General features: G+C 37.2%; 3 protein-coding genes and 1 pseudogene across 6 annotated transcripts; all 4 read right to left on the bottom strand.

Annotated features, from left to right (window-relative positions):
- Positions 1-14,566: 14,566 nt before the first annotated feature.
- LOC140889106 (pentatricopeptide repeat-containing protein At4g37170-like) lies at positions 14,567-16,804 on the bottom strand. The gene has a single exon (XM_073296817.1). It carries the CDS (start codon positions 16,122-16,124, stop codon positions 15,264-15,266), a length of 861 nt encoding a protein of 286 aa, XP_073152918.1. The 5' UTR covers positions 16,125-16,804; the 3' UTR covers positions 14,567-15,263.
- On the bottom strand, positions 14,670-15,104 carry LOC140874497 (pentatricopeptide repeat-containing protein At4g37170). The gene has a single exon (XM_073277790.1). The coding sequence runs from the start codon at positions 15,102-15,104 to the stop codon at positions 14,670-14,672; it is 435 nt and encodes a 144-aa protein (XP_073133891.1).
- Positions 16,805-17,502: 698 nt separating the features above from the next.
- Positions 17,503-21,625, bottom strand: LOC140889115 (uncharacterized). Of its 4 annotated transcripts, none has more exons than XM_073296838.1 (4): positions 21,523-21,577; positions 19,132-19,332; positions 17,968-18,073; positions 17,503-17,887 (listed from the first exon to the last, which is right to left on the bottom strand). In XM_073296838.1, the coding sequence occupies exons 3-4, from the start codon at positions 18,059-18,061 to the stop codon at positions 17,739-17,741; spliced, it is 243 nt and encodes an 80-aa protein (XP_073152939.1). In that variant the 5' UTR covers positions 18,062-18,073; positions 19,132-19,332; positions 21,523-21,577; the 3' UTR covers positions 17,503-17,738. The 4 variants fall into 4 exon arrangements, with proteins under 4 accessions (XP_073152939.1, XP_073152937.1, XP_073152927.1 ...); XM_073296836.1 differs by having other exon boundaries at positions 17,968-18,076; XM_073296826.1 differs by lacking the exon at positions 19,132-19,332 and having other exon boundaries at positions 17,968-18,076; positions 21,523-21,625.
- A 1,386-nt stretch (positions 21,626-23,011) lies between these two features.
- Positions 23,012-23,780, bottom strand: LOC140874498 (protein TIC 20-I, chloroplastic-like; annotated as a pseudogene).
- Positions 23,781-24,114: the final 334 nt, after the last annotated feature.

A 24,114-nucleotide genomic window follows, 5' to 3' on the forward strand; every position in this document is an offset into this window, starting at 1 on the left:
TAGCTTCTTGCTATTCAAATAATCTTTAATTTGTAACCGCCAGAACATGAAATTTGTACCGTCGAACTTATTGATTCCCGGTCCCGATCCGTTATTTCCGGCCATCGCTTCATTTGCCTTAATAAAATTTTAAAAAATATTTTCTGGTGTGGAAGATCAGACAAAGCTGCAACCACAGAGCATACTCAGAATTTTAATAAATTTTTCACCAAGGCTCCTGGACACTGTAACCTTGCATTGATACCAGTTGTTATGAATTATGTATAAGCGAACATGACGATAATCGAAATTGCGAAATAAAATAATCAACAAGAACACCAAAAATTTACGTGGTTCACCCAATATAGGCTACGTCCACGAAACTGCTGCAAATCTTTATAACCGGAGAAATATTACAAGTGTATACAAAACACTATATCTCACTACACCCAAGCCTCAACTATTACCGAGAAAATATTTCTCTAACTCACACAAGAGATCACCGAAAAAAACAACTCTTTTTTCTCTCTTTATTTTCTTCTCTAATGTTAATACAGAAGAGAGGAATGAGATACAATAACTGAAGGAATATGACTCTATTTATAATGTTTCCTTTATTCTTCTTTCTTCAAACTTTCGATGTGGGATGAGAGATTTTATTTAATGTGGGTCTCATCCCATTAAATCTCACATGCCTAACAAGTACAACCTGCACCAAGCATAGTAGTGAGTCTAAAAGCCCAACAAGATTTAAATAATACAACAAGGGTTCAAAATACTGCATCGTACTAAAAGTAGTACTAAGTATACAATGAAAATTCACACAAAAAAAAGTGTCATAACATGCCCGAAGTAGGAACAATAGCAATATGCGATGAAAAACAACATTCATTAATCATTTATCCTTTACTTTTACTTTTGAATTTAGATCCTCGATTGTGACTATGATTTTGATCGATCAATGGCTGCAGTTATACTATGCCGGCTAATACGCCGAGATCATTATCGTCGCCACATTGCCACATTTTCATTCTTTTTGGTAGGGGAGCCGAGATAACTCCCGGTCGCTTACTACACGTCTCATTTGGTAGGGGAGCTGGGATGTCTCCCAGCCGCTTACTACACGTCTCATTTTGGCAAGTGAGCCGGGGCATCCCCCGACCGACATTGCACGTATAAGTCACAACCAAATCACTTCATTCCTTATCTTTTCATTTATTTAATATTTTCTCATTTCAACTTTTACCTTTATAAGCATTTTTTTTAATTTAAGACTTCGGGACTAGATCTTTCATTAACTTTGAAGTAACACACACGAATAAATGGCGTTGAATAATTTAGATGACATGAAACTCAAAAATAGTGTGAAAATAAAATATATGGATGATTGGAGTGTAGGTGAGCACCCACAGCTTAAGGGCTTTCTACTTACACTTACGTTTACATCCAAAGGGTCTTTCTCGAGCGGTTAATCCGTATGATCCATAACTTATCCCATTTTAATTCAAAAGCCTTTTCGTTCAAACCGACACCTCAAACACACTCTAAAATATGCATAGTACCAGAATTCATCCTTTAGTAATGACCTAAACAACCCGAACAATTTAAATTCCCGGATAGCCCATGGATGATAGAAAAATATGCTCACGATATTCTAACTTAAAACACACCTAACTTATTTGATTCTCATCCGAAATAAGCCCAATTCGCACCAACACAATCCTAACATCACCTACAATCATAAAATTAAGGGTAGGCTCTGCCCAGACCTCGCCAAGTATCCATTCAGACCTGATTACTAGAGATAATTTGCGTAGGCTAAAAATTCTGTTTTGACACCCTTAAAGCTAAGCCCTCCCAAACTCACTCCTCATTCTCTTACACCTCAAAAACCCATATAAACAACTCGTAAGCATCCCTAAACGACCAGCTAGGGACCTTGAGCTAGGCGCTTGCCCGACGCTAGCTCATTTGAAACATTTTGCCCAAAATGTTGGTTCGACGCCTTCAACTTTCCTAATCAACAATCCAACCAAAATACCAAATGACCAGCCCTATAGCCCACCTAATACTCATTCAAAAACGCATTTTTAATCCCATGAACATCCCATGTGCAGCCCCTCCACTCCTCTCACCCATATCATCCAAAATTTCGATTCAAACGCCACAAACTCAATACATTTCGCAACATTTCAACACATAAATACAATGTGACTTGCCTAACACAATGTGAGGCTTAAATCCAACCAAACACACATGAACAAGGGTCGAACACAACAGGGCAACTTCTGATTTTTTGTTTAAGCCATGGTAGTTTACATTTAGATGCAAGAAATTACTCAAAATCTTCAAATTGCAGGCTGGAAAATTCATTTACACAAAAGAACCACCCCATGCCCAAACCCTGCTGGAAAACCGATGCATACACCCCCATAATGACATGTAAAAGTCTGTCCAAAAATCGAAATCAAGAAAGGAAGCAATAACACTATATCATATGCTTGGGTTTCAAAAAAAACAAGAAGGAAATCCTTGCCTCCAACTTTGCAACCACACAACAATGGAGGGAACGGCTGCTGAAGGGTCACGACCAGCAGCTAAACTTGCCCCTAAGGTGGACTCCGAGGCGGCAGCAGGGCTGGGAAGTGCGGCCGGCGGGAAAAGGGAGAGAGAAGGGGTGGCCGATGGCTTCTTGGAATGGAGAAGTGAAATGGCGAGAGAAATGGGGGAGGAGGATGAGAGTGGCGGCTAATATGGGTTAGAAATGCTAGGGTTTAATTGTATGATATAGTACTTTAAGTGTATGTATGTATAGGTGTGAGTGTAGGATATGCACAAAAGTGCTATTCTACTAATAAAAATGCTAGTTTAGGTGTTACAACTTTATATTGTAGGATTTACCTCATTTCAAATTTCTAAGTCTAGAATATTTAAATTTAAATGTCAAGAATGGAATTTCACTAGTTCGGGTCCAAAAAGGCTAATTTTGGAAAATATAAGAAATTATGCGCAAGAATGCGCTTACGCGATTTTCTTTACCCAAAAAAAATTTAAAATAATATTTTCTTTTTATCTTCTTCAACTCTCAAGAATTTTAGGCCATCTAAATTTAAAATACGAGATTTTCCCGCCGTGCCCACCTTTGCCGCTTGTCGGAGCTGAATATCACAAATTTCAAGTATCTCAAGTAATTAAATTTAAATATTGACGCAATTAAATTCTAAGAAAACTTAAATCATTTAAATCATCATGAATTTTTAGGAATTTAAATATTAAAGCTAATTTAGGCATGTAATTTAATTTATGGAACTTTGGCGTCACAAAAACAAATAAACATTTGAAGGAATTTAAACACTAACTTAGAAATTAAAATCAATACTTTAATTATTTTGATGTCACAATGTTAAATAAAATATTTAAATAATAACCCGAGAGATTAAAATAATTTAAATAAACTAAACGATTGTTTAAAAGTCATTTAAATAAAATACACAAGCGGGGTAAAACCTTTAAAACTACTTGGACGTTTAAAAGTATTTAATAAATAAGCTAGACATTAAAAATGATTTAAATAACTAATCGTTAAACTTAAGTTGTTTAAAATAAATAAGTTGTACAATAAATATTTAAATAAATAAGATAAACATTTAAGTTCATTTAAATAATTGTCCAATAAACTCAAGTCATTTTAAATGAATAAGCGTGATAGTTAGGATCATTTAAATGAATAAAATAAATAATTAAAATTATTTAATTAAGCAAGCTTAAACATTTAAAATATTTAAAACAATTAAGTTGCACAATAAAAATCATTTTGACAAATAAATTTAAACAATTAAAAGCATTAATTAAATAGTTAGTACAATAAAAATTATTTGAATAAATAATTAATATTTTATTAACAAATAATTCAGATAAAGAATTTTAAACCGATTAAACTTAAAATAATAATCATAATATTTATTTAATTTAATGAATGCGATTTAATAGATTGAATTTTAGATGCTACATACGTGGCGGTGGATAAATCCACCTCTATGCTGGTAGTAGGACTACCCCTGTGCTCGGTGGTAAAACCATCTCTATAACGGTAGTAAACTACCTCTCTACTCGCTGGTAAACCACCTCTAAGATGTCACATCACTTCAACTTCCATAAAAAATATTTCATGCTCAAACAACATATAATTCATCATAAAATATTTCATGAATGTATGTATTTCAAATTGATCCGTAATATATATTTAATTAATTTTCATAATATTTATACTTATACATAAAATAAATACTCATGCATAAAATAAATTAATAATATATTTCGAACTCATTATTTTTCATAGGATTGTCCAAACTGCTGACCCACTAAACTTAGGCCCAACTAGTCACTTAAGCCCATTAACCATCTAACTAGGCCCAATAACCAAAAGCCCGGCCCATTAAGCCCAGTCAATCATACTTTGGCCCAATAATTTCCATGGCCCCAGGCCCATGAAAATTTGTGATTTTACTTAAATATTTATTTAAGCCCAAAACATGAAAAATAATAGCCCAAATAATTTTAATAATCTAGCTTAGCCCATTAAAACAACTTAGACTAATATTTAACTTAAATTAAAAATACCCGAGCCCAACTAACACAACCCGAACCCAGACCCAACTAATTTGACCCGCCCTATTTTAGACCCGACCCGGACCGCCCAGCCCTCCCCCAGCCCAAAACCCGATCCCCCCTTCTTCCCTAGCTCTCGGCCGTGAGCAGCCCCCATTCAAATCCGGCGGCCGCCCTGCTCCGGCCACCACCGGCAGGAGCACCTCCACCTAAACCTATCCCACACCCAGACGCTTGCATCAAGCCATAACCCAGCCCAAACCGTGACCTAAGTAGCTCACACGAAGCCTTGCACTAAGACTGTTCCCCAGATCACGCGCAGACGAAGCAGTGGCCGCATTTTCAATCGTGTCGCTTGCTCCGACCACCAATGACCGCGAAACCACTTCTAAATCTTAGCCAGAATCTAGGAGGTTCCAACTCATCAAGCCTTACCCCAAACCGTGGACTGAGGAAGGATAACTAACCCTTCTTTCCCGTAACCCTAACCTGCCCGATATGTGCATCAGAATAAAGAAGATTCGTTTCAGACCCTTCACACCTCAAACCGACTAAACCACTCGACCCTAGGGACCCTAAGACACGTTCTTAGATGTTGGACAACAGCCTGATCCATTCCCATGGTTAGAAACGTGAGTAACAAAGGAGAATCAAGCAAAAACATGGACTTCTCATACTATGGAAAACGTTTCTTCACCAAATCTGAAAAATAACATTCATGCTTGATGGTTTCATACATAAAACAGATTACATAGCTTATATAGTGTCTTTTTTTTTTTTGAAACTTATAGCTTATATGGTGTTAAAGAAGAGAATTCGACATGTCTTTGATAAAGATTTGAATAAGAACGAGGCCTATGACGCGTGTACGACGTTCCGCAACGAACGAATCACCAAACCAAGTTAAAAACTTCAAAACTTCGAGTGTCAATGGTAGGGCTGGCATACCGGACCAAAATATCGAATTTTTGGCATACCGTACCGAAATTTTTTCAATATATAGACATTTTTTCGGTATATCAAATTTTTTTTCGGTATCTATACAGTATCAATATGGATTTTTTCAATACCAAAATTTTGGAATTTCGCTATTGGTAACGGTATGAATTTTTTTCGTACCAATATTTTTAGTAAGGTATACCAAAAAATCACCTTAGTCAATGGTGAACGTCTGATGGGGTGATGAAGGTGGCGGCTAGGGGAAATTCACGTGAGTTTTGGGTGGTTTAGGGAAGGCTTTTTAATATAATTATACTTAATATAATTAACTAGTTAATATACTAATTAAAATATAATTAAATTTCTTAAATACACTAACTAATCTGATATTAAAAATAAATCCCGAAAATATATTTTAGGGTATTTTTAAAAGTCTTAAAAAGTTATTAAAATGACTTATTTTGGAGAAAAATGGGCTAATACATATCTATATATATTAATACTACTATTTTCATGAAATAATACCTTAAAATAATATTTTAAGGCCCATAAAAATCTCATAAAATATTTTGGATGAAAATCCAACATCTCGTTTGTAGTGACCCTTACCGAGATCACCTACTAAATAGAACTTAGGCATGCAATTAACTTAATCAAACAGTAAACCAGAATAAGCTGTGGAAACCATAAACAAAATACAATCCCAAGAAAAGGAATTTGTAAATACCCAAATAGTTATACAACCAAATTGAAAGCTGTATCAACCTAATACAACAGAAATAAAAACCTAGACGAAGCTCCAGCTAGCTAACCACTGCCTAGCCCCTCTTGGATCCACCCGCCTCGTCCAATCACAAGCCTGCCGCAAGGAAAGACCCGAGCTCAAGCCAAGCTCCATACCCGAGCCCTTGCTCCATGTCCGAGCCCTTGTTGATCAACCATGACCGACCCGAGCTACTCATGACCGACCCGAGCCATGGTCAAATCCATCAACCCTTACTCATTCTCATGCCATGTGTTCTTGACTTGTGCTCTTGTTAATAAAATATTTATTAGATCTAAACATAATTAACCATTTAATCTTGTAAATTGGAACTGGGCTACTACATTCTCCCCCACTTAAGATATTTCGTCCTCGAAATCCGATCTTAAGTACTGAATGTCAAACAATAAACAGAAATATTATTTTATTCAAATTGCAAAATTTACAGAGTTTACAACTGAATACAATTCGAAAATGAAATCAAAACAACTCAGGATGTTCTGTGCGCATCCTTCTTTCGAGCTCCAAAGTGGCTTCTTCAGTGCCTCGGCGCTGCCACTTAACTAATACCAGGGGAATGACTTTATTCCGCAAGACCTTATCTTTATGATCCAGGATACGAATATGTCTCTCAATATAAGTCAAATTTTTATCCACCTGAACCTCAGACCGCTGCAGAATATGAGATTCATCCGCCACATACCGTCGCAACAGAGATACGTGGAACACGTTGTGAATATTGGACAGATACGGTGGCAAAGCCAGACGATAAGCCAAATCGCCAATGCTCTCAAATATCTCAAACAGACCGATAAATCTGGGAGACAACTTGCCCTTAAGGCCAAATATGAGAATCCTGCGGAAAGGTGATACCCTCAGAAACACTTTCTCCCCACCATCAAACTGCGGAGGCCTACGCTTAGTATTAGCATAGCTGGCCTGACGATCCTGTGCAGTCTTAATCCGTTTCTTGATCTGATCAAAAATAACTGTTGCCTGCTGGATTAACTCCGGTCCTTCAGCCTGTCTCTCCCCCACTTCTTCCCAGAAAAGTGTAGTACGACAACGTTTCCGTACAATGCCTCAAAAGGTGTCATCCCAATGCTAATATGATAGCTGTTGTTGTACGCGAACTCAATCAATGACAAATGATCCTGCCAGGCTGAACCAAAATGCATAACGCACGCTCGAAGCATATCCTCCAAAGTACGGATAGTGCGCTCTGACTGGTCATCTGTCTCCGGATGATAGGCAGTACTCAAACTGAGAGCAGTGCCCATCGCGCGCTGAACACTCCCCCAGAATCTAGAAGTGAACCTGGGGTCTCGATCGCTGACAATGCTCACAGGCACTCCATGAAGTCGAACGATCTCCTGAATGTACAATCTAGCCATACGATCCACATTGTACTCTCGGCTATAGGAAATGAAATGAGCAGACTTAGTGAGTCGATCCACCATAACCCAAATAGCATCACATTTCCTCGAGGATACCGGCAAATGGGTCACAAAATCCATCGTGATAAACTCCCATTTCCACTCAGGAATAGGCAGACTGTGAAGCAAACCTCCAGGTCGTCGGTGCTCCGCCTTGACCTGCTGACAGACCAAGCATCTCGAAACATACTGATAAACACTGTGCTTCATTCCCTTCCACCAAAACCGAGTACGTAGATCCTTGTAAATCTTGTTGCTCCCCGGATGAATACTCAACTTGGTGCGATGTGCCTGAGACAAGATCTCCTCTCGCAACTCTGCATCCTCTAGAACCACAAGCCTACCAGACAAACACAGAAAACCATCTGACTGATAGTGAAATCCAGACGTACTACCCTCGTTGGCCAGACGAGCCAAACGCTAGATCTTCGAATCAGACATCTGAGCATCTCGAATCCGCGAATACAAATCTGGCTCAGATAAAATTGCAAACATCTGGATACTCTGCATACCTTTCTTGTGCTTGAAGGTATACCCTGAAGAACAACACTCCTCGATCGCACTAGACATCGAACAAGTCTGAAGTGCGGATAGTCGCACCTTGCGACTCAAGGCATCAGCAGTGAGATTACCAGCTCCCGGATGGTACTTAATCTCGCAATCATAGTCCTTAAGCAAGTCCATCCAACGTCTCTATCTCATGTTCAACTCCGCTGAGTGAACAAATACTTGAGACTCTTATGGTCGGTGAAGATCTCAAATTTCTCCCCATACAGATAATGGCGCCAGATCTTTAGAGCAAACACAATGGCTGCTAACTCCAAATCATGGACTGGATAATTGTCCTCGTGCAACTTCAACTGTCTAGAAGCATATGCAATCACATGCCCATTCTGAGTCAGGACACAACCTAACCCCTGAAGAGAAGCATCCGTGTAAACCACATACCCTCCAGATCCTGACGGTAATGCCAGCACTGTCGCAGAAGTCAACCGTCGTCGAAGTTCACAAAAATTCTCGTCACACTCTGAGGACCACTCGAAATCAACACCCTTGCGGGTAAGCTGCGTCAATGGTCGAGCTAACTGAGAGAAGTTCAGAATGAAACGACGATAATATCCTGTTAGACCCAGAAAACTACGGATCTCAGCAACTGTCGTCGGACGCGACCAATTAAGAACAACCTTAATCTTGCTCGGATCAACAGAAATCCCCTCCCTGGATATGATATGGCCAAGAAAGACCACTCGATCCATCCAGAACTCACACTTGCTCAGTTTGGCATACAACTGCTCATTCCGAAGAGTCTGCAGTACCAACCGCAAGTGAGAAACATGCTCGTCCGCATTACGCGAATACACCAGAATGTCTTCAATGAAGACCGCGACAAACTTGTCCGAGTACTCCCTGAAGACACGGTTCATCATATCCATAAACATAGCCGGTGCATTAGTCAAACCAAATGACATCACTAGAAACTCGTAATGCCCATAGTGCGTGCGAAATGCAGTCTTGGCTACGTCCTGATCTCGGACTCTCATATGATGATACCCAGACCACAAGTTGATCTTGGAGTAAACCGAAGTACCCTGCAGCTGATCAAACAAGTCATCGATACGAGGCAAAGGATACTTGTTCTTCACAGTAACTCGGTTCAACTGACGATAGTCAATGCATAGCCGCATAGACCCATCCTTCTTATTCACGAAGAACAGGAGCTCCCCAAGGAGATACACTAGGACGGATGTACCCCTTGTCCAAAAGGTCCTGTAACTGATTCTTCAACTCTCGCATCTCTGACGAAGCCAGACGATACGGTGCTCGAGAAATAGGCGAAGTACCCGACATCAACTCTATGCCAAACTCGACTTTCCTAGCAGGATGAAAACCCGGAATCTCATCTGGAAATACATCTGGGAATTCATCCACAACAGGAATGCTCTCTATCCCAACGCACTCAGCGGAAAAATCAACTGCATAGATAAGGCAGCCTTACCCGCCAGACTCTAGAGCTCGACAGGCTCTCAAAGCTGATACCAAAGGCATCGGGGGTCGCGCTCCCTCACCATAGAAAAACCAGCTATCACTCCCATCCGGATGAAAGCGTACTAATCTCTGATAGCAGTCCACTGAAGCTCGATAGGTAGTCAGCATGTCTATCCCCAGAATACAATCGAAGTCATCCATCGCAAGAACCATGAGATTCGCTATCAAAATGTTCCCTTCGAACTCTAAAGGGCAACTCATCACTAGACGCTTAGCCAAAGCAGATTGGCCCGTCGGAGTAGAAACAGAATCTACTACGTCTAGTGCAATGCATGGTAACTTATGCCTCTTAAGAAAACGTGCAGAAATGAAGGAATGAGATGCACCAGTATCAATAAGTACAAGAGCAGGTATGCCATATAACAGAAATGTACCTGCGATGACCTTCTCATTCTCCTCCACTGCCTGGTCATGCCTCAAGGCAAACACCTGGCCAGAAGCCCGCGGCCTCAAATGAGAACTCCCAGCAGGCTGTCCCTACGACCTCTGCTGAACAGTGGCATGAGAACCCAATCCCGAACCAGAACCAGAACCGCCTTCCCCAGACAATGGACAATCCCTCCGGAGATGACCAACCTCTCCACATCGGAAACAAGCTCCAGAAGCTTTGCGGCATCGATCGGTCAGATGGTTCTTCCCACAATGATCACACTTGTCCTTCTTCCCAAAACAGACAACACCAGCAGAACCAGAGGAAGAAGTAGATCCGGACTTCTTGAAAGTCTGAGCAAGGGGACCCAAAGAACTCGCCGGCCTAGACTGAGAGAAAGACCTGTTCCGCCGAATGCTATCCTCCGCCTGGTGACAACGGCTCACCAAACCCTCGTAGGTCATGTCATCACCAACCGCCATACGGTCATGAATCTCAGGGTTAATGCCCTGAAGGAACAGATTATACTTCATCTCAGAGCTGTCAGCAATCTCGGGGCAATAAGATAACAGATCGAAGAACTTCTGCTCATACTCGTTAATAGACATGGCTCCCTATCGCAGACTCATTAGCTCGCCCGCCTTCGACTCACGGAGTGCAGGAGGAAAATACAGCTTCTGAAAAGCTGTGCGGAACTCGGCCCAGGTGGCCACTCCTCTCGCCACAACAAAGGGTGCAGAAGTAAACCTCCACCACCTGTGGGCTCGCCCATCAAGAAGATACCCAAGTGTCTCCATCTTCTGCTCCTCATTGCAGTGGAAAGTCTGGAAAGTCGTCTCCATGCGGTCTAACCAGTTCTCCGCATCCTCTGGAGACTCGCCTCCAACGAAGGGCTTAGGACCCATCTGCAGGAAGCGGCGCACACTGAAACGATTGTCATCACGACGATGATGATGGCGTTCCCGACGAAGCTTCCGGTAGGCATCGCCCCAACGTCCACCAATACTGCCGTGACTACTCAGATCATCACGATCCGCCATCTACAAAAATTATCTCACGGTTATCTTATGCAGAATCTAAATTCCCAAGAATACTATGCATGCTCTGATACCATAAATGTAGTGACCCTTACCGAGATCACCTACTAAACAGAACTTAGGCATGCAATTAACTTAATCAAACAGTAAACCAGAATAAGCTGCGAAAATCATAAACAAAATACAATCCCAAGAAAAGGAATCTGTAAATACCCAAATAGTTATACAACTAAATCGAAAGTTGTATCAAGCTAATACAACAGAAATAAACTTCTAAACGAAGCTCCAGCTGGCTAACCACTGCCTAGCCCCTCTTGGATCCACCCGCCTCGTCCAATCGCAAACCTGCCCCAAGGAAAGACACGAGCTCAAGCCAAGCTCCATACCCGAGCCCTTGCTCCATGTCCGAGCCCTTGTTGATCAACCATGACCGACCCGAGCTACTCATGACCGACCCGAGCCATGGTCAAATCCATCAACCCTTACTCATTCTCATGTCATGTGTTCTTGACTTGTGCTCTTGTTAATAAAATATTTATTAGATCTAAACATAATTAACCATTTAATCTTGTAAATTGGAACTGGGCTACTACATCGTTCGTCCACGGTCCCGTCTACGCGATCAAATAAAACATTTACTCAAAAATCCATAAATTCCATAATCGCGGGTTAAATGCTAAAATAAAACTTTAAATCATGCATATAATTCACATAATATCACATAAAATCATTTAACCCAAATTCCTAAATTTTAAATTTATTATTTTCCTAATTATGCATGCGGATTTACGTAGAAAAAATATCGGGTGTTACAATTATAGATAGGATAAAATGATAACTTTTAAATTTATTTTAGAATGAAAAAGAATAAAAATTTTAAAAATTATTGAAAAAACAATATTTATATATAACATATAATACTAAATATATTATATGATTTTATATACATGCAGCGTATGCGTGCTATCATGCTCATTATTATTAAAGTTAAAAACCTTCAGTATTCGATTTGGTATGACAACGAATTTTTTTTTAATATTCCATAAATGTTGTTGGACATTCACCGTACGATACATTTTAACTTAAATTCAATCCCTCATAATTTACAACTTTTTTTTTTATTTTTTTGTTTTATCTCCAGATATGAATATAATCCACAATCAATATGCTCGTGTGTATTCATAATATAAAAAAAAAACATAAAAAAAATTTGTGTATGTATCCACGCAAACCATCATTATTCATAAAGGGGCTAGTATATATAATAGCTAAATTGCAAATAGGGTTAGTATATCATATCTTACCGTACCGAAAATTATATACCGTATAACGTATCGAAAATTACGCTGTAAGAAAATATTATACCGATACCGTACTGAAACTCTCGGTGTACCGAAATTTTCGGTACATATAAATAGCATACCGATCATACCGAAATTTTACGTTATACCAAAATTTCAGTACGATATCGGTATATACCGTTTTATACCGAAAAAACCTTATATTTTTAGAATTTTATAAATTTATTATTTATAAATATTGTATATTTTTAAATTTTTGTATATTGTTTCGGCATTTCAGTATATAACGAAATTTTCAAATTTGATATCGTTATCGTACCGAAAAATTCGACATCGTTATCATACCGTACCAAAATCTTCGTTATACTTAAAATTCGATATTTTTTGGTACTATAACTTCGATGTACCGAAAATTCGATATTCTTTATCATCTCTAATTGCATATGATCACGCATGCAAAACACGCTCCTTGTTAGGGTTTTGGATTATTGGCGAAGGAATCTATAAAATGAAACAAGTGGAAATATATTATAACAAGTGGATTGGAACTCCCAAAAATATAATAATAAGTGGATTGTTTGAAAATAAATAAATAAAGAAAAAACAAGTGGCTTCTAAATTGTTGTAGAAAATATTTTTCTGCCCCGCGCGGAATAAATAAAAGAGAAAGGGAAAGAGTATTAGCTTTGAAGAACTAATAAATGCAAATTCTAATGGTCAAGATTTAACAACTTAATTATACCCGTGTCTTGCTACACGCGTTATATCTTTTTAAAAATAATATCATAATCAAAATTATAAAAATCAACGAGAAATCTAAAAATAAATTGAAAGGGAACATGAGATATCAAGTTAGTTGGTCTAATACCCTCTCGCTTGATACAGATTGGGTCGATCATGTTATCCTATTGAGGTAGTGCCCAATGGAGTATTATCCAACGAACCAGATTTAATGCAAGTGATATAAACTATTAGAAAGATGTTCACATGAACATTTCACTTGCATAAAAAAACGGGTCATTGGATCTGACATATGGATAGTACTCATATGCCAACATTGACATTACCCTTGATACGATATGCGAAATTTAACAAAAAGAAACAAATTTGATTTACTTATAATAGAGCATAAAAAGTATATCACAAATTTCAATTGATCATATAATTTGTGAACAAAAATATTTATTAGACGGTCTCACAAATCAATTTTATAAGATAGATATTTTATTATACCAAACTCATAAAAAAAATATTATTTTTTATATCAAAAGTATCATTTTTCAATGTAAATATAAGTCATTCGACACATCTCAAAAATATAGATATGTGTTTAACTAACAGCATACCTGCTTTAATTTTTTATACATGCATAACATTAAGTCATACGAGTTTTATCATTATATATTACAGATTTGTGTTTTTTAAAATGATACATTGCCGATTGTTAACCATTCATGTAATATTAAATATAACGAAATTAGTTTGAAACAAGCTGTTCTTTTCTGCTCGTTAGTTTGAAACAAGCTGTTCTTTTCTGCACCTATCACTATATAAAAAAGTTATTATTGATATTTTAATAGTAAAACTGAAACGGTTTAGATAATGTTTACAAATTCTAAAAATAATTGATTATGAATTTTTTCTTAACAACTTTGTTAACAAAAAATTCATAATCACTTATTTTTAGAGGTTCAAACACTACTTTAGTATTCACAAATATTCTTATGAGACGGTTTTGGGGGTAAATTTTATAAAACATATCTCTTATTGGACTCGATTCATAAAAAAATATTAAATTTTATATCAAAAATATTATTTTTTAGTGTAAATATAGGTTCGATCGATTCATATCGCATATATAGATTATGTGAGATCGTCTCATATTATACCTAGTCTTTAGTATTATATCACGATAAGCTGTATATTTGTATCAAAATAGCATTGGACTGTAAATTTAATCAAATAGAGTTTTGTCTCCCATATTTTCACTGTTGGATAATATAATACACAAGTAATATAATATATAATACCTAATATAAGTAGTCTGATTGGATTGACAGTATACTAGATCTCAGGTGTAAAAAAATATGCGCTCTTGAAAGGATAGTATCGACACAACCGAACAAACCCCTAGGCCATGAAATATCATATCATAATGATTAAATAATTGAATCGAACACTTGATTGTAATCACCAATAATCAAGACATGAACATTTTCCGGACTCAAAGGTATGGAACCTTGTTGAATCCCTTATCACTATTTTCCTCTCCACAATACCAGAAATAAATTTGATGGCAGTATGACAATCAACACAGGTCCTTAAATTCTTGAAGACTTTTATCTGAGTTCCTGGTGGCGTACTAATTACGCCGAACGCCACCGCAAGTTTCTCGCTATGGAATGAGAGGTTTTGCTCCTTCTGCTCCTCCTCCACATCGTGCAACACGTAGTTTGTGCTTGGGACGTACCCCTTCTCCATCATTCTCTTCAAAACCTTCCCCAGGAACTCAAATATTTCTTCTGACTTAGGATGGGACTGATCTCCAACCATGAAAATATGAACTTTATTTTTGACATTAATCCAACTTATTCCAGGTTTCTTTACCACTCGTCTTTCGTCCATTAGCTTTCTCACATTCGCCACTTCGCTCCATTTTCCTGCACTCGCGTATATATTAGCTAGGGTTACATATGTCGCTGCATTCTCAGGCTCGATTTCAAACAAGGTCTCTGCTACCTTCTCAGCAAGTTCATAATTTCCATGGATCCTGCAACCACCAAGTCAGGAAGCCCACAGAAACTTGTCCGGTTTCATTCGCATTTTCTTGATAATATCTTCAGCTTCTGTAAATCTTTCGGACCGACTCAATAGATCAATCACACAGGCATAGTGATCAGCAGTGTGAGACAATCCATGTTGCTCTTCGATAGAGTAAAAATACTTGAGACCTTTATTGACAAAACCAGCATGAGTACAAGCCGAAAGAACACCAACAAACGTGACATGATCAGGCTTATCACCAGATTCCAGAAGCAGCTCGAATAACTGAAGAGCATGGTGAGGTTGGCCATTTTTAGCATACCCAATAATCAAGGACGTCCAAGAAACTAAATCAGGTCGAGGAAGCCATTTGAATACTCTGTGCGCTCTATCAACACTACCACATTTGGCATACATGTGAACAAGTGCACTAGAGGCAAATGAATATGGATCAAACCCTAACCGAATCATGTTTCCGTGAACCTGTCTTCCCAACCCCTCTGTCGTCTGACCGGCACACGCATTTAAAACTCCAGCATATGTGAACTCGTTAGGCCTAACTCCAGAATTTAATAAATCCGAAAATAAAGATAGCCCCTCTTCCCATCTTCCATCTCCAAAATACCGATCAATCATAGCCGTCCGAGAAACAATGTCTTTCTCGAATGTTCTATCAAAAATGTGCCTAGCCGGATTTACGCTCCCGCATTTTCCATATGCGTCCAATAAAGCACTCCAAACTGCTGCATCAGAATCTAACTGTACTCGAATTATATGTCCGAGAATTTCCTTACCCAAACGCAGAGACTGCAGAGCAGCTGAAGCTGCAAGAGCACTAGAAACAGTGAACTTGTTACACTTGAAATTCTCATTTCTCTGCATTGTTCTATATAATTATAGTGCATCCTCAGGTTTGTTATTCTTAACACTTCCTGAAATCATGGCTGTCCAAGACAAGTTATCTCTGTCTGGCATTAGGTCGAACAGTTTCCTCGCTTCTACCACTCTGCCTATATTCGAATACCCTGATATCAAAGTGTTCCAAGAACACAAATCTCTCTCACTCATCTCATCGAACAGGTTCTGAGCATCGGAGAAGCTACCGCACTTGCAGTACAGTTCGAGAATCTTGTTCAAAACAAAGATCCCAGGCACAAAACTGGAGCCTCTGATGTGGGCATGCACTCTTTTGCCCTCATGCAAAGCCCTCTTCTCGATACATAGTTGTAAAAGTGTAACATATATACCTGCAGAAGATACGTGAGCCTGGGTTTCGAGTAATTGGACGGCATCTCTTAAGCGCCTTTGTCGGCAGAAGTGTTGGACGGAATCCTTAAATTTATCGTCTTTGTTTAACGGATGAATGAATCGTGGGTCTTCCTGGTTCGATGATCCAATGAAGTGCGTTCGCCAAGAACATGAAAAACAGAATGTAGAATAACGGCATCCATCAACTACATGTTGATTCCGGATCATCAATTATTTATTATCAACTCATGAATTACTGTAAATTAAATCCTTTATAAACGGTTAATGTGGACACTCAATCTATTTGCAAGAAAATTTCCGTGTGAATATCAAGTAAATTTTTGTAAGACGATCCCATCTGATGATATATATTTTTTTAACATAAAAAAAATAAAACTTAGGCAACAATAGTTCAGGATCTCATGATATATATATTTTTAACATAAAAAAATAAAACTTAGTCAACAATACTTTAACGGGTGACCAATTATGGGACTTGAGGCCAACTATGGATTATCCAACACATAACGATGAAACCTGAACTTTGATACCATATTAAAAATGAAATTTGGACCTAACTCACCTCAAAAGCTAGCTCAAAAGGTAAGGGTTGCCCTTGTCTGTATAAAGGGGTCTCATGTTATTTAGTCAACCGACGTGGAACACAAATTAATACACCAACAATTGCAAAAACCTTCGTGTCAAAATCAATTATAAAAAAGGAAGAAAATTGTATAGATTGCTCTTGTTTCATTTAAAAATTAATCGATTGTGTTTAAATTCAGTCAGAAAAATTATTTTGAATTCTTCTGAAACTAATAATTGCAATGTGAAACATCTGTCTAAATGGAAATTATATGTAATGCAAAAAAAAAAAAAAAAAAAAAAAAAAGCCCATAAAACTAATCAAAATTTAGCGCATAACTAATAATATTAACAACTTAAAAAAAAACTAATAATATTAATCAACCAACCCCTTCCAAATTTTAAAAAATCATTGGCAACACGAAACTAAATCCAAATCACAAGTATCTTCATAAATGAAAATAGAACTCCACGAGTAACGTGAACATACAGCAATTTATTTTCATTTGTTATGCTGCATGGCAAGTCTATGCCTGTGAGAGGCAGAAACAAGAGAAAAAACAAAACATTCAACAATATATTCCCTACAGCATATTGCATTGGTAGCCAATGACAATACCATGAGCTCTACATCATGAGAAAACAGACCGGGACTTGGCCGTCTCACTGATCAAGACTGGACTTGACGATGAAATTTTGGCGGCTGATTGGGTTCATGACCACTGGGGGACCAGCGGTACGAGGCCACGCTTGGAACTTTTTATCAGTCTCTAGCCACCATTCTTTATCTGAAACTGTCTTGGGGGTAGTACCTACAGTGCAATATCAAAGGGTTGCAATTCCAGAAAATTCGATAAAACTAAATTTTGCATTTGATGAATCAAATATTTACCTCCAAAAAGCTTCTGATCAGAAATTATATTGTCAGCAGCATATACGAACACAAGTGTTCCCACCATAGAGGAAACTATGTATTTCGCTGACATTTTTTACTCCAACTACTGAATTTAACCAAATAAGAATATAGTTATGCCCTTGCTGGAGAGCCCGGTGGACAATTTACAAAAGTGAAAGAATCTCAAATTGAAATGGAAATAGCTCGAAGGTAAAATAAGCAAGAAGCAAGTAGAGGAACTATAGCATCACACCAAGATCTACAATCCACCCCCAAACTCAAAGCAACCCTTAATGTAAACAGAATTAATAAATACCACCGGAACAACTTGGAGAAAGAGCCATACCCAGTGGAAGTTATACCAAAACTCAATAATCCTCATTATAATTACCCAAATACCAATCTTTAATGACAATAGAATATGACACAAATGCTAAATTTCAAAAGAATAAGCAAGGATGACGTAAAAATTTAAAATCATTGGACAAATATACATACAATCACAGTGAAACAGAACATCAACATACATTTCTGCTGGTGAACTTCAGATAACTTAAAACAACTAGTAAAAAAATGCACACGCTATGCGTGTGTAAAATAAAAGTTATTTTTTAAACATGGAGTGAGTGGGAGGCTTAGTGGGATTTTGGGGAGGTTGATGGATTGGGTGACCATGACCCATGTAATTGGAAAGTTGTGAGAGTGAGGGTTGATGTGTAAGAATTACTCAAGGTAGAAATGTGAAGAGAGGGTAAAATGGGAAAGAAAGTTGGTGTCCTCAAACAAACAGTTATTCTAACCCACTCAACTATTATAAAATAATAAAGATAATAAAGATAATCTATCATTAGTTAAAAGCGCAAGACGCATTAAAGCATTCAAGAATCCTAGGGCTTTAAGCGTGAAATGCACACTTTACGGAAATAAAACGTAACAAATAAAATATTCTAAAGAATAAAATAAAATCATTCTTTTTTGAAATGAAACAAGAGATATCAAATAATGAAATAATCGCCATCTCCTCTTCCAAGTATCAAATATTATAATGTCAAGGCAAAGGGAGAGGTGACGTGATGTTAGGTTTTCCTCTCCTTCTTTTTTTAAATAAATAGAAGAAAAATCACACTTTTAAAGGGCAATTTTAAAAAAAATAACGGCTACCTTCTCTGATGCACGGTTCCATGTGAGCACAAAGCGCAAAAGGCGTGTGCGTCACAGTAGCCGTGCGCGTTGTTAAGAGCAGGCTACGTGCTGCACCGCACTTTACACTTAAGTGCGCGCTTCGTGCACTTTGGAGTGCGGTTAAGAGCCGCTTCATCGTGCTTTGCGCTTAAGCGCACACTTTTGACAACAACTTTGCATCTATCCATACAGAAACAAGTATGCTGACAAAAACATAAATAGAAGAAATAAAGAAGACCAAAATCTTATTTAATTATGACAAATGTAGATCCCATATGTATAAATCTCAATTACCTGACTTACCAGTGCAACTTAACTCTTTAGAACTTGAGTAAAATGCTATCATTTTTCTTTCTCAACAATCAACATAACCATAATCATTTAAAAACCACCCATATTACAAGGCACCCAAGAACCAAATAGCCCGCTAAAAATTCAAACAAATCAATCTCAAAATGCAGCAAAGCAAAATTATTCTAAAATGGTTGCATTTCCATATTAATGAAAAATCTCAGCCAAACTTTTCTCCATGAATCCTCTTAAGCAATGATATTTCATACTCAAAAATTATACATGTGAACAAAATATCCAAAAAATATCATGAATTAACACCAATAAATAACACAAAGTTGTAAGTAGACATAGTAGATCATCATACTAGCAACAAATAAGCCCACAAACAGATTATGCTTCCGCCACCAATTAATTAGGTATTGAGAAGATCTATGTCACAATTAAGGGCGTAACATTCAGATGTTAAAAACTTTATCACGAAACAAAGGACAATCCCTAACATCAAAGAAAAACGGAAATGAAGAAAAGTAAAAATTTAGTGCCAAATTTAGAAATAGAAACAGAGTAAACCTAACAAATAGAGTCTCAAGCATAGATGCAATATATAGATAAATACACACACGTATTGATTGACAAATTGGTTCCATCGTGAATTTTCTGAGGGCAAATCAATGGGTAGTGAGAGACGGCGATGATGTTAGGTTATTGTGGGCCCTCAGCTAACTTTATCGGTAAAGCAAATGTATTTACAATGTTAATTTTTTTTGGTGATTTTTCCTTTTTAAGGTTTTGAAAACCTTTTGTCAGCATAACAGACTCTAGAAATAATATTTGTTGATCCAAATAAGATCCCAAAAATCCAGTCAGACCTGTTTAGAGGAGGCTTTGATACCCAACCCCTACCCCCCACCCCACACACAAAAACACACAATATAATGTAGATATGCCTCAGGGGCGACGCCCTATCGGAGTATCAGGGATACCTCCTATGCATATGCTGCATAACTTCAACGTAAAGCCGTTGATGAAGTCACTCAAACAGAAATTTTGTGCATAGGAACAAGTTTGAGAATCATCTTAACAGCTTTTATTTTGATTGTTTATTTTTTTTTATCTGCATTTTCAGTGTAACATCCATTTCCATTATTATGAAAATCATCAAAATTATCCATTTCTCTAGGTTATCAAAATTGCTTCATGTATGAGAAGTAGTATCTCCCCGAGTCCCCTCCATGAAAAATCTAGGTCACACAAAGAATCAGAGGTATCTGATTTTGAAAAATAACTGTCTGAATCTTCATCGAGACTAGAACCACCCGACAAACTACTGTCATGTCCCCCTTCACACCATGAATGAACAGTACTTTTCACTAAAAGAGTACACCCTACAAGATTTTTATAAAAATATATATACCATGTCCCATGGTAGCTACCCAGACACCCAACCCACCAAAAAATATTTGATGCTCTTGATTTTTTACATTGGATCAAAAGCGACACTTTCATGACTAATCTTATTTTTACGGTAATTTTCCAACACGGGGGTATATATTAAAATTTCAAAAATAGCCCAGAAGCTAGGATTTAGCGTGGGAGTAAGCTTATCAAATTTTGGTTGATAAAAAAAAAAATTTATTAAGCCTTAAATGAGCTTACATATGCCAAAACATAAATGAATCATAACGAAGAACATTGGTAAAATATAAAAACCCTAGCCCTAAAACCTACCCTAACCCCGTACCTAATCTATCGCCGCCACCGCCACCTCACTCAACGCCAATCACCGCCGACTTGGCTGGCATCCGAGCCGAACCGTCACCCTAAAGCACCAGCGCAACACCCGGAAACCGGCTAGATCTGCAAAGTCGCACTACCCACGCACAAACCCTCGCTCAATCTCAATCGAAAAATTAATCACTCAGAGCAATAGATCTAAGAAGAAAAATTAACAGCAAACCGACTGCCAAGAATTAAATAGAAATCATCACAGATTCAACGACACCTTACGGACAATTATCTTATCATCAACAAAAGAAAAAAATGCAAAAATTAAAGAACAATGAAAAGAGAAGATACCTTGAGAAATAAACGAACGACTTCGGGCGACAAAGGTAAGCTTAGGAAAGAGCAGATTGAAATGACGAAACACACGAATGTTTACTTCTAAAATAATTTGAGAATTGCCATATTATACATACAAATATATATATAATATAATATTAAAAAAAGTATATTATTTAGCTTATAATTATTTTAAGGGCAATTTGCTCAAAAATTCCTAAATGCAAACATGTTTTGCTTTGGGGTCCCTAGTCATAAAATATGGTGCAAAACAAAACAAGATGTGGTACAAAATCATACAAGATGTGGTACAAATTAACAAAAAATGTGATACAAAAAAGTGGTTAGGGAGTGCAGAGCAAAACATGTTTGCATTGAGGATTTTTGAGCAATTTGCACTTATTTTAATATTATAATACAATTATTATAAAACAAAAACTCCTATGAGACGGTCTCAAGTGTCATTTTTTTAGATGAGTCTCTTGTATGAGTTATCCATTAAAAAAGTATTACATTATATGCCAAAAGTATTACTTATTATTATAAATATGGTAGGGTTGACCCGTTTCACGGATGAGACTGTCTCACAGAAATGTTACTCTTATTATAATATGATGACAAATTTATTTTTGGAGGTGGTGAAAATTTGAGTGAGTTAGATAATGCTTGTATTTGAATGTGTTGAGTTGAGTTTATTGTGTATCTAAAAAACAAGACAAAAATTTCTATGAGACGGTCTCAATGGTCTTTTTTTTAGACGAGTAACTTATATGGGTTATCCATTAAAAAATATTACATGTTATGCCAAAAGTATTACTTATTATTATAAATATGGGTAGGGTTGACCCGTCTTACGAATAAGACTGTCTCACATGAGTGTTACTCAAAAAACAATTATAATATAATGTTGATATATTCATATTTGGAAGAAATGAAAATATTCCGTGTAAAAGTAGATAGATATTTCTCATGCTTTAATAAATTCAATTTTTAATTATAAGAATTAATAAACTCATGGCACAAAGTTATGATCGATTCAAGAATAATATTTAGGCAAAATGTCTAGAGTGTGACATATTTAGTTCTTAATTATATCTTTTTTTTATTTATCAAATTTAGTCATTCTCGTCAAAATCGTGTCACTGAATGGCTAATGTTATTGTTAAAATGCATACTTATGTTGTTAAACACACACGTGCATATCTTGATAAACTTGTTAAAAGCACACGTATATGAATAGACAAAAATACTACTCATTCTCGAGAGTATATGAATAGACACAGGAGATGGTGCAAAGATGTTCGACCTTGTTTGCGGAGAACGGCGTGTTAATATTTGAGATGAGATCATACATGCCTATCATTCATCTAAAACATAGGTATAATTTCATTTCCATACAAAAGAACGACTAAAACCCACCATGATCCTGTGTATACCAAGATTTCAAATATAGTTGAAGATGCAGGCAGTTACAATTAATATATAGTATGCGGAGAACGTGATACTACAAGAAGAAAGAAATAAGAAAATGGCAGTGTCTGATAAAAGAACAAGTGTCAATCCATACGAGTAGCTCAAAATGCAACAACATACATTGCCAATAATATTCAGCAGTGTGCCTTAATCGTATGTAATTTGAATGTAAGCCGCATCACACACGAATGGGATATCAGCATACATCCCAGCCAGCGAACACCTAATGCACTCCAAAACCATGAACAAATAGGCAAAATTAAGCTACAGCCGTCCAAAAATGCATGCCAATCTTACCCCAGTATAATGCAAGTGGCATCCAACGGCTCACTGTTCCGATAACCTGTAATGCAATCTCCCGAAGCATGCCCATAACCACATGGAATCTGAAGAAATGTGGACATTCCTTTCGCCTTACTATTCCAAGGTATGCCACGAAGAAATAAGCCATTAGAAACCAGCTCGGTAATCTTCCAATAGCTCCCAAAAAAGGGTAGGTCACAAACTCGAAATCCTCCAAGAAAGGATGTAGATGATAGGCTGTTTCGGCATACATCCATGTTTCATGAAGTGGCATCAAATAAGGGACACATGCAAGAGTTCTCCACCACCATCTTGGCTTCTTCGTCATGGCAGGGTATCTATAACTATAATGGACATCTTTGGACGCTCTTGGTGATAATGGTAATCGATGCCTCTTGGATAACTAGCTTAGGCATAGTACATAACAATCTGCCTTGTTCCCCATGTAAAAATGGTGCTGATGATGCAGAAAGATCTAAATTTTGGAAGCCTGCCATGATAATTTTAAGATTGAAGTTACATGAATAAAGACATAGCTAGGAACACTTGAATCCCTATGAAATGAATCCATATTTGATTTTGAACCATTGGAAGATAAAATAGGATTTGAGACTCCAACAAGAGGAGTGTTGATTTTGTCTTCTTGTTTATTTTGGGATATCCAACCATTTCATTCGAGCCCTATAATCCTTTATATTTATTATAAGCATTAACTAAAACTCACTACCTTTCACAGTTAATAGCACTTCCCGCCTAGCCCATCATGTCAGCATTATTAGATTTGAACTTTGAAGAAACTGCTTATTACACCTGCATGTATTCTGTTACTAC

Source organism: Henckelia pumila, chromosome 1 (assembly GCF_033568475.1).
Source record: "Henckelia pumila isolate YLH828 chromosome 1, ASM3356847v2, whole genome shotgun sequence".
Classification (NCBI taxonomy): Eukaryota; Viridiplantae; Streptophyta; class Magnoliopsida; order Lamiales; family Gesneriaceae; genus Henckelia; species Henckelia pumila.